The sequence below is a fragment of the Oryzias melastigma genome, linkage group LG7, assembly GCF_002922805.2.
Source record: "Oryzias melastigma strain HK-1 linkage group LG7, ASM292280v2, whole genome shotgun sequence".
Classification (NCBI taxonomy): domain Eukaryota; kingdom Metazoa; phylum Chordata; class Actinopteri; order Beloniformes; family Adrianichthyidae; genus Oryzias; species Oryzias melastigma.
In genome coordinates, this window is record NC_050518.1 from 12,132,057 (window position 1) to 12,142,941 (window position 10,885).

The window sequence follows — 10,885 nt, forward strand, 5'->3', positions numbered from 1 at the left end:
TTGCCAAGAGCCAGTTTATTTGCATACACATGCACACATTGTGTCTCAATGAGTTACACAAAATGGGGAAACACAAGTTCATTTTCTCCATTGTGTACTGGACAGACAGCAGAGCGCCATTTCCAAAGGACTCAGTAAAGTATCTTCATTTTATTTTTTTATTATGCTAACAAAACAGTATAGAAAGGGAACTTTCAGCTAAATTACTTCACTAAAGCAACTTCCTTAAACAGGGGTAGTAAAAAAAAGTGTAAGTGGGTGTATACCTTTTTTAAAACCGTCTTTTTTATATATTGTTACATCCTTGTACTCTTCTTATAATAATACAACTCCTTCTTGAATGAATGAGTTATTGACAAAAAAAGAGAGTGGTAGAGATGGGATATTCATGGTGAAGTCTACGACAAAACTGACACACGGTTGTATGCTAATGCAAGAGGGTTGTTAGTTTTTTGTTTCGTTTTTGCCAGAAATGACAGAGTGGATGCCTGTACCTGTGACTGAAGGTGGTGAGGCCCATGGTAGCTGACACAAATGCCACAGCCCACAGGAAGGTAGTGTTGCCACATAAAAGGAAGGTAAACACACTAGACACACCCATGGAGAAAAACTAAAAGATAAATGAGCACATACAAAAGCACAGAAACGAAAATTAAAACCTCTCCACCAACTAGACGACGCAATGAGGGCGGTACACGCAGTGCAAACAGAAAGATTTATAGAGGAAATTTCAAATATTTGTACCTGCATCAATTTTCTCACCGACACTGTGTCAACACCTGGAGGGGGAAGACAAAAGAAACATGCAACTGCTTCAAAAAGTACATAAATGTAAACAAAACTGCTTTGAAAAGTACATAAATATGAGTAAAACTTCTACTTAAAACTGCCTACCTTGACTAATGAGGTGGTCAGATAAACAGCCGCTGAAGAGAGATGAAGGTATGGCCACTAACCACGGAATGACGTTGAACACCCAACCCTGGAGAACATCACATTTCACAGGATTTTCTATTTTTTCTTTACAGATTAAGAATGAGAGCAAACTGAGAAGAGCATGTTACCTTGGCATCAGGGAAGCTTTCTTTAAAGAACGTCGGTAACCATGACAAAAGAGTGAAGTAAGTGCTGGCTGTGCAAAGGTGCGTCACTATGACGGCCCTGGTCAGTCAAAAAGATAAACAGTGGATCAGTGCAAGGCAGTTCCTTTTAGATACCAAAGATTATCTGTTTGAGTGTCAAAAGTGGGCATTTTAACTGCAAATTTGTCATGTTTTATATAGTTCCAAAACTGGCTTTAATTTATTTTATGATAAACTTATATGAAACAGACATTTTCTATAACGTCTTCTAAATAAGGGGAGCCACACTCTTCATTTTGTGCTTTACAACTTCATTGATTAAACAAAGTGCGGTTATCTCACCAGACTGCACGCTGTTTAAAGAGCCGTAACCAATGTCGTTTGGTAAGTTTTGACTGTGAACCACCACTGCCAAGAGACTCCAGGCTGATGAGAGGTCCTACGAACACAGATGAAAGGAAACCAACTATAAATCATACAAATCAACAGGTGTAATTTGACTAGACAGATCATGTTGACCGAGCTAAATGCATATCTTGCCTTCGCCTTTGAGCAAATATTTCCACATACAGTAGGCCCAGAGGACAGACATGAAACCAGAGATGTAGAAAACACTCTCCCAGCCGTAAAGATCCAGCATGAGGGAGCCAGCCCCTCCAATCAGCAGAGTGCTGAGGAAAAACAACAATAACAAGGTAGGTTGAGGCGAGATAAAAAAAGATCACACAAGTTCACCCACAGAATGTTTTAAGAGGGCAAGCCAGACACAAGGAAAACAGACGGGCCCTTACTGGCATACTTTAACGTCCCACTCCGGTCCTCTTTTGATTTATTGTAGTTTTTTAATTATACCGTTTTAGCCTAAATCAAAAAACCTGTCATTTTCTAGAACATAGTTTCTGCAGAGCGGCAGAAGTTCATAAGAAATCTGAGTAAGATTTGAATACAGAAATACTCAGAAATGCAATTTTAAGCCTCATCTTCTTTAAATATGTCCTCCATCAGGAAAAATGACACTAGAAAATGTAAAAAACACGATTTTCATTGGAGCAGGTCTTTAAAAAACAGTCATACAACTTTTTGTAAACCAAATATTTATTTGATAACCACTACTTCCCTCATTGCGACTCACCCCAAGTAGGAGCCACTACCCACAGTGCTCATGAGGAAGCCTCTTTCACTTTCCACCACCTTTTGTGAGCAGAGGCTTGCTAGAGAAGGATAATGGACCCCTAAAGCCAAAAAACAAACAATGTCAACAAATAAATCCAAATCACTTATATTAAAACACATTATTGTTTAGAAAAACAAAAACATCTGTTTTATGTTTAATCCTTCCTGCTAAACAATTGAGATTGGTTTTCCATTGACTATGAAATTATGCAGATTGGATTAGCGATTAATAAATTTGCTTAATGGAAGCAAGAAAAAGCTTGCATTTATTGAAATAAAGTTTTTGTGTTTAGAGAAGGAGATTTTTGAGGTGAATCAAAACAGACTTATTTCACAAAACTGCAATAGAAACATTTTTTTTCAAATTAAATGAGTCACATGATCAACAACCAGATCTCATTGTTGGGTGTGCACTAGAGATTACACAGCTGAGTTGAGCTTGTCATGCAGAATTACTGGATCCACAGCTCCTCTGTAAAATCACAAAACCACAATTTCTCAACATTGTTTCATCTGTAGCCGCTCCCATGTAGCTTGCCGCTCCATGAATAACACGCCAACGTCTCCTTTGATAGATGATGATGAGCTCTAGTACAGAAATTTGAATGTATCTGCTGTAAATCAAAGTATTGTTTGAAGGACTTATTATGTGGGTTATTTGTATTTATTCACATAATTATGATTTAATGGAAACAGTGTCACTGCAAAATTATGTTTTTTCAACATTTTTAGAATTTTGATAAAGTTTTGTGCTTATGTGTAATGGAAGATATAGTTAGTTATTTTACACAAATCACACCAAAGAGGTCGGTAAAGTAATGCTGTGATCACCTTTAAATAAAAAAACTTTTTTTGTTATCTGTAAATTAGGTAATTTGTGCCTGAAACAAATGATGCCTCAAATTGACTTTGAACTGAGTTAGAAGGAAACTGTAGGCACATTCTACACAACCAAACACTTCAAAGTACACAGCCTAATACGTAAAAAAAAAAAAAACCATGAATGTAATGTGGCACAGTGAGTAATTGATAGGTATGAAGCAGCATATTTTAGTGATGAGAGAGTCTTAGAAATGACTGCATGTGTGGTTGTGTACAACCTGGAATGACGCACAAATATGCAGAGGTGGCCCAGATGCCAGAAAAATGACGCATACGGCCAGTAAAACTTTTTCCAATACAAAAGCAAACATCTGTGATTAAAACCAGTTTTGCAAGACAAACTACCAAACATCAGACACTCAACACAACACCCTAAATTTACTAGCAGATAGTTTTAAAATGCATCAGGTCGACCAGCCGCCTCACCTTGCAGCAGCCCCATGAGGAAACGAGCCAGTGTCATTGACAGGATTGGCTGGGAGCAAAGGTGGGCCAGGATGGGGGTGAACGCTGTCATTGACCCCCAGGCAGCCGCAGCAAGCAGGAGGACCTTCTCACCTCCAACTCTGCAAAGATGAATGCATTGATTTACTAACTAGCTGATAAAAACAGACCGATCATCAATAGTAGAATAGTTTAACTTTGATCCCATCAATACATTGAATTGCATAATACTTCTTATGGGGTTTTGCTGCAAAACAAAAGTTCTAGTCTACTATCTGGTTTATATTGTATTATTTACACCTGAGAAAACAATTATTAACCTTCCCCTTTTATTTAAAAAGACATTCTAAACATACTAAACTAGTGAGTGGTTTGGGATCCAGATTGTATCCAGGGAAAGGGATTGACTATTTGCATCAGGGGGGCGAATCATTTTTTTTTGTAAAGTTATTTTTTTGTTACGTGCAAAGTGAAATAACGCCAGCATCCATAAAAACTGTATTAAAATGTATTTTCTGTGTGGAATAAATAGTTTAGAAAAAAGGGGAGGTTGATCATTTTGTCCTCAAGTGTTTATTATTGTAACTTCTGAAGGAAAGCACACTTTTTAAATTGTTTTTGGTGGACAGCTTCATAGTACTTTACATCTAGGTCCCTTAAACACCAAAATATAATTTAAATGCAACTTTTAGATCTAATTAAAAAACAAATATGCCTTAAAAAATCATCAATATCATCTTTTCAACTGAGGCAAACCCTCCAAAGCTAGTTTCCACCACCGTCAAAATGTTTATTTTCCGCCGTCAGTTGAATATTTGCATCATCTGGGGATTTAAATCGCGGCCCATCAAAGGCTCTTTTGTTGCATAGCAACGGCGTGGCTCACCTGTCACTGACATAGCCTCCGAACACCTGAGTGAAGCAGTACCCCCAGAAGAAGCTGCCCAGGACCATGCCGGACTCCCGCTTGGTCCAGTTGAACTTCTCCGCCATGCTCACAGCACAGATGGGCATCGCCACACGGGCACAGTAGAGGAGGCATGTCCCCAGCAGCAAAACCACGGTCCACACCCTCGCCACAGGTCTGTGGAAGGATGGGACAATTGGTTAAGCATGTCTAATTCTTTAAATAATTAAATAAACATTTTTATAATAATAAATAGATGGTTCCTAATAATAATGATAGTAATTTTAAAAATGGTTTATCTTAATAGGAGGTATTAAGTACTTTAGAAAAGAAAATTGAATAGAAACTTGAATAAACCAACACATTATTTGCTTTAAAACTGTGACATTTCACTATTATAGCCTCTTTCCTAAACATTAATACTTATGGCTCCATAATTTGGCTTGTTTTATTATAATTATATATGAGTATTACCTTGACCAGTTGGTGTGGTGTTCAGGGCACTTCTTGTGGCCACCGGCGACCCCCGTCTTGTCCGGTGGATGGTTCTCCTTAAGACAGACCAGATCTGGACTATAGCTTTTGCCATGTTTTTGAATTACTGCCATTCAATGCGAGGTGGTGACGGCAGCCTCCCCTCCGGTTATTTCACCGTCTGTCTGTCAGTAAAGAAGAAAAAAAGAGGAGGTACGAGCTTAAAAAAACAGCAAAACGCCAATTTCGCGGCAACCTCATGGGATTTCAACATTTGATGCCATCGTCGCTGGTTTCTGGACTCACCGGGACACATGCAACAACGGTCGCAAAACTAAGCTTGATACAGAAACAGAGGGAGTCTGTTTCGGCTTGTCCCGATGCCCTGGGAGGGATAATCCACGTGTCAGTTTTTTCCTCTGCCTCCACCTCCTTCAGTCACAAAGCCACGCAGTTCTTTTTGTGGGCGGTATGGTTTTTCAGGAAGTGATTTAGAGTTCAGCTGCGCAGCTAGCCGTTACTTCCCTATCGCTGAAGAGCCTGTCATGTTAGGGCCCGCTCGCTCGCGCGCGCGCACGCGGCTATGCAAAAGCATCTTCTGAGCTTTCATGACGGCACATCAAAGAAAAGAGCTAAAGTGCTGCGTGTCCGCGTGCCTGTTAGCAAAACTGCAATGTAGCCGCCACGATGTGGGACACCAAAATAAACTCAAAATAGATTCACTCGGTCGTTGGTTCTCGGAAATTACTGAACAATGTGTTAGTTTTATTTATTTTATTTTTGCCAAGTTTCACTGAAACAGTGCAAAGCAGCTTTTATTCACAGAAACAACAAACAAAAACTCCAAAGGCTAATAAACAATTCAAACAAAACTCAAGTACATATATTTTTTAATGAAAGGTTCAACACTTTGGTAAAGTAAATATAACAAATAAATATCAAAGTAACATTACATTTGTCAAATGTAAAAATGTGTAAACAATTGTACTTTATAAAAATATATCGTATATTAACATATCATTTAAAGCTAAATTGTTTTTGAATAATAGAGTCCTTTCATATGTGTAAAAATCGTTGCGATACATCATCTGTTCTGCAACTAATAAAGTTTGAAGACTCCCTCCAATTAAAATCTTATTTTTTTGTGTTTTTAACATGTTCTTGTGGCATTTTTTTCTCATGATGGAGGGCAAAACTAAAGAAAAATAATCTTAAAATTGCACATATGACTATTTCTTTATTCAAATTGTTGTGAATAAATAGCAGAAGAAAACATGCAGTAGAAGGATGTAGAAGTTATGGCAAGGTCTACTCCATTCGACGATTAGATCACATCTTTCTTTTCCCTATGAGAGCTAGCATCTGAATCAACACTTTACAGCTGGATAGCTCTGAAATTGCCTGTCCTTTTGTTGCACCTGCATTGTTAGATTGGGGTTGTGAGGGGCTGTAAGCTAGCGGGAGAGCGTGCAAACAGATGGATGATAGGAAGTAGGGGCAGGCTTACTCCTCATCGACAGTCCCGCCAACAACACAGGTGAATTTCTAATGAACTCCTGCCAGTCTGCAGAAACTATGTCCTTGAAAGACCTAGAAACAAGTGACACAAGTGTTTAAAATTTTGGCTAAAAATGTCATGATCATGGATAAAAGGCCACTGGTACTTTATAATAGATCAAAACATACTCTAATCAGTGTAGGGCTTTATATCATTCACTCATGGTTTATGTAGCAGTTTGTAAAACTATTTTCATAAATTATTTAGACAATTTGGATACAAATGGATGCCACTCTGATCCTCTGGAATTTGATTAAAAATACTTTTGCCCACTTATAAATGTCTTGGGTCACTTTTGCCATAAAACCTTAAAAATTTAAACTATTCCACACTGATGTCATCCTGGTGCAGTGAAGTCATAAATTCAGATAAGAATCCTTTATTGTCAATGCACAGAGTACATCAAAACTATTGCAGGGTCGGACTGGAACTCCAAGTTCAAAAACAACAAAGTTACAATAAATTTTAATCTTAAAACAGAATAAAGACACAGTCAGTGTGAACAAAGAATGTGTGGAGTTATCGTGATAAGTAAACAATGTGTGGTTTTAGAATGTTCACAGCCTGAGGATAAAAACTGTTCCTGAGTATGTTGTCCCTGGTACTGTACCTCTACCACAGAGCAGTGTGCCATCTTCACCATTCTCTGCAGCGTCTGCCTCAGTGCACTGGGAGAACCACACTGGGATGCAGTACGACAGGATGCTCCCCATAGTGGAGTGGTGAAAGGTCACTTACATGGTACTTCTTGGATCCTCTTAAAAAGTGTAGAAAGATGGTCTGGGTGTTTGGGAGCAAAGCCAGGTTGGCTGAGTGTCCAGGAACGTGAAGCTAGTGACCCACTCCATGCAGCCACTATTAGTGGATAGTTGGGCTGACCTTTGGCTCATGAAGTGCAAGATGATCTTCTCTGTCTTAGTTGTGTTCAGCATGAGGTTGTTCGCCTGACACCAAGTTGACAGTTTCAAGACTTCATCACATGATCATTCCCACCACAGCAGTGTCAAACGGGAATTTAATGATGGTGTTGCTGGAGTGTGGTCACTGCGGTACAGAGTGTGTAGAGCAGAGGACTCAACACACAACCCTGTGGTAAGCCCGTGTTCAGGAGGAGACGTGGGGTCCAAGTTCAACTGTCCAGTTTTTTGTTTTTTTTTTTGTGAGAAGTTTAAGATGCTATGTTTAATATTCAGCAATTAAGATGTGACTTTAAAAGCACTGTTTAAAAATATTTTATTGCAAAAAATAAAGCACATAAAATTTCACAAGAAAGCTACAACTGCAAATTAACCATCAAGGTTACTCTCTTTACTTCCTGTCATGTGGCCTGATGCTTACAACCTCTTAATTTATAACACTTCCCAAATCTCTCACTTCCCTCACCAACATCACCATAACTATTCATTTAAAATCTTTCTGTCTTTGTTCATATCTTCACAGTAACTTAAAAGAAAAAAATCAATGTAAAATGTTCTACAGACTCCCATCCACTAGATGCACCAACTGAAAGTTGTATAATATTTTAAAAGAAGATGCACGTTTATATGAAAGCAGCACAAATTGAACCAAAAAGGATTTTCTTTCTCCAGATCAAACCCTGCTGCATGTAATAGTTGCACACTGTCAGCCTAACTTAGGCTTTATTCAAATGTGCCTATGCCAATCACTTTCCCTGCCAACAGACAGAAAAACTAATGCAAACAAAACTTCAACTTTACAATGACAAATGCCAACTACAATACCAAAGGAAGGTCAAGGTCCAAGCGTAATTTTAGTGTAATAAGTCATTTTAGAACAAAATCCATTTTTTAACCACCTGAATTATTATTAAAGTATAAAAAAAGCAATCCCTACAAAAAAACAAAGTCGTAAGCAAATCAGCTTGCTGGGCTTAAAAGTAAATGTGTCCATTCTGTAATGAAGTGCCCTCTTTTTTTTTGGAAAAAGAACTGCAGTCTTTATTTGGGGTCTTCAATGGTTCCTTTGCTGAGGTCGGTCATTTTGGGGTATTTCACTTTTTTTTGGTCGAGTTCGTTTTGAGCCCAGAGCAGCAGCTTCAGTAGCTTGGAGAGCTTAGGCGTTGACTCTCTGTTCTCATAGTCAAGAACACATTGGTTCACTTCACTCCACACCTGCAATAAAAGAAAATATAAGATTTTTTAGTTACAAAAATAACGATTTTTTTCTCTCTCAAGCAAATTAGGTTTTAAAAAGCTTCCTTAAAGACCGACTCCAATGAAAACTGGGTTTTTTAACATGTTTTGTGGCACATATATGTTAAAAAAATGTATCTGAAAATGCATTTCTGAGTATTTCTTTATTCAAGTTGTTGTAAATTAGGATAAGAAGAAAAAAGCCATTTTAAAAAGCCTGTGGATGGTGCAGTGAGTGGGCTACAAGCTCACTGCTCAATCCCAATTCATCCACTTTTAGACAAATGGATCCATGTACTGCTTTGTTTTCCTTGTCTGAGGTGCCATCTGACTCAAACCTGTACGGCCAGGAGGGCTACAATATTGCTCCCCATTTTTGTTGTACTGGTAATGTTAGGTTGGGGTTGTGAGGGGCTGTAAGCTAGCGGGAGAGAGTAAACAAAGGGATCAAAGGAAATGAGGAAAGGCTTTACCGCCCGCAACTCAGAGGCAAATTTCTAATGAACTTCCACAGAAACTATGGTCGAATCAGAATTCCTCCACCACAGCTTCACCAGCAGAGGGACATCCAGGCCTACCTTGATTCATCTACCCCTTAAAAACCCCACTAACGCTCCAATTAGAGGGGTAGGGGAAGAATTTGGATCTAGAAAACAGGCTTTTTGATTGTGTCTAAAAACAGCATAATCATATTTAAAAGAACGCTGGGAAGACTTTTACAATCGATTACAAGATGATTGGAGTAGGACTTTAAGCAATAGATATAATTTACAATAGGTGCAAATTGTGCACAAATATAAAAAACTTAATTGTTGTGCAGTGATTACCTTCTGTCTCTGCATTGTATTGAGCAGATCCCCAAAGGGTGACTCCTCCGGATTGTCAAACGCCAGCAGTGCGAGGGTCCGCTCCATCTCAGAGAGACACTCTCGGCTCTCCTCCCCCTGATCTGCTAACTGTGACTGAGCAAATTCTAGGGCAGCTTCAGTTTCCTTCAAACGAATCAGCTCGATAAGATGCTGCTGCTGCAAAACACAATGTAGAACGCTGTGTTTATTTCTCATATATTCACAAACCCTCATGTGGTGACTGTTAAAATTTACAAAGAATAATCCCAAATTCTTTAAGATAAGTGTCTAACAACCAATTCCCTGGCTTTAAATTCAGAATCAGAATAGATTATTTAGAAACACAGATAGACAAACATTTAATAGGCAATTCAAGGGCAAAAAAGTGTTGTTTACCTGTAGATGAAAGTAGAGGTAACGGTTTGTATCCAAGAGTTCAGGGTGCAGACTGTTGATAAGTGCAATAGCATCTTGGACCTGACCCTTCAATATCATCTCTCTGATCTTAATTCTTTCATCTAGTGAGTCCAAGTCCACGCTGGGCTCAATACCAGACTCCATCCTGAACTTCTCTGCTGCCTCCTTGAAGCCCTCTGTGGAAAAAGATTATGTGGTGAAATTCTGAGTCTTTGATATTCAAAGGGAGCTGAAGAGAAACATTGTGTAACAACACCCAAATCTTTACCTGTAACAAGATAATTCATGATAAGTCTGTTCATGTCAGCTCTCTGGATGTGGACATTGTTAAGTTTATCCATCCATTCTTCCTTTGTTACGTCGTCTGGCTTCTCCGCATAACTCATGTTAATGTCCTGCAGGAGACAAAAGGAGTTGTAGTTTTGATTTGACGAGACAAAACGTGTGAGATATTTAGTCAAAAACGTAATACTTCATAAAAATAATAAAGTATGTTTCAATCGAGTTGGTCTAGCAGAAGAACGTAGCCGTATGAAAACACAAATAAAAACGGCATGATTTTCACCGACACGGCTAAAAACACAGCCGTCTCGTACTATTAGATCACATTATTTTCTGATTCATATAACCATGAAAACTACTTTTGTGTTTTATTTATCTTAGTTCATATAAGTATACACATACGCGTTGAAATATAAGATACTTTTTTTACAGTACCTGAAGATTTTTCTAGCAACTTATCAGCGGTAGCTAACAAGCTAACGGTTGACACTCTTCTTCTTTTACTGTACAAATCAACTTCCGCTCTTGTGGGCTCTGCATTTAGCCTACTGCCACCTAGAGGTGGTTATAAGCATCGTATTAGAAATGTCTGAAATGAAATATATGAGCCACAAAATAGGTTTCTTTTTAACTTTTGTAAGCTTGGAAATAGAAATATATTTGTT

At 38.4% G+C, this 10,885-nt stretch overlaps 2 protein-coding genes across 3 annotated transcripts in view; both read right to left on the bottom strand.

Annotated features, from left to right (window-relative positions):
- The window catches only part of slc17a9b (solute carrier family 17 member 9b), a 9,880-nt gene extending 4,293 nt beyond the window's left edge, over window positions 1-5,587 (bottom strand). Inside the window, exons 1-11 of one of the 2 annotated variants that reach the window (XM_024293572.2) lie at window positions 5,269-5,578; window positions 4,963-5,147; window positions 4,468-4,665; window positions 3,564-3,703; window positions 2,215-2,314; window positions 1,623-1,753; window positions 1,425-1,521; window positions 1,065-1,161; window positions 895-982; window positions 745-779; window positions 495-610 (exon numbers count right to left, since the gene is read on the bottom strand). In XM_024293572.2, the coding sequence (XP_024149340.1) occupies window positions 495-610; window positions 745-779; window positions 895-982; window positions 1,065-1,161; window positions 1,425-1,521; window positions 1,623-1,753; window positions 2,215-2,314; window positions 3,564-3,703; window positions 4,468-4,665; window positions 4,963-5,096 (1,136 nt within the window). In that variant the 5' untranslated portion in view covers window positions 5,097-5,147; window positions 5,269-5,578. Of the gene's footprint in view, window positions 1-494; window positions 611-744; window positions 780-894; window positions 983-1,064; window positions 1,162-1,424; window positions 1,522-1,622; window positions 1,754-2,214; window positions 2,315-3,563; window positions 3,704-4,467; window positions 4,666-4,962; window positions 5,148-5,268 lie in introns of both variants that reach the window. The other variant, XM_024293573.2, reaches the window with a different exon arrangement.
- A 2,149-nt stretch (window positions 5,588-7,736) lies between these two features.
- Window positions 7,737-10,815, bottom strand: LOC112158879 (glucose-induced degradation protein 8-A homolog). The gene is made up of 5 exons (XM_024292536.2): window positions 10,656-10,815; window positions 10,207-10,333; window positions 9,918-10,114; window positions 9,501-9,698; window positions 7,737-8,652 (listed from the first exon to the last, which is right to left on the bottom strand). The coding sequence occupies exons 2-5, from the start codon at window positions 10,322-10,324 to the stop codon at window positions 8,479-8,481; spliced, it is 687 nt and encodes a 228-aa protein (XP_024148304.1). The 5' UTR covers window positions 10,325-10,333; window positions 10,656-10,815; the 3' UTR covers window positions 7,737-8,478.
- Between the last annotated feature and the right edge of the window lie 70 nt (window positions 10,816-10,885).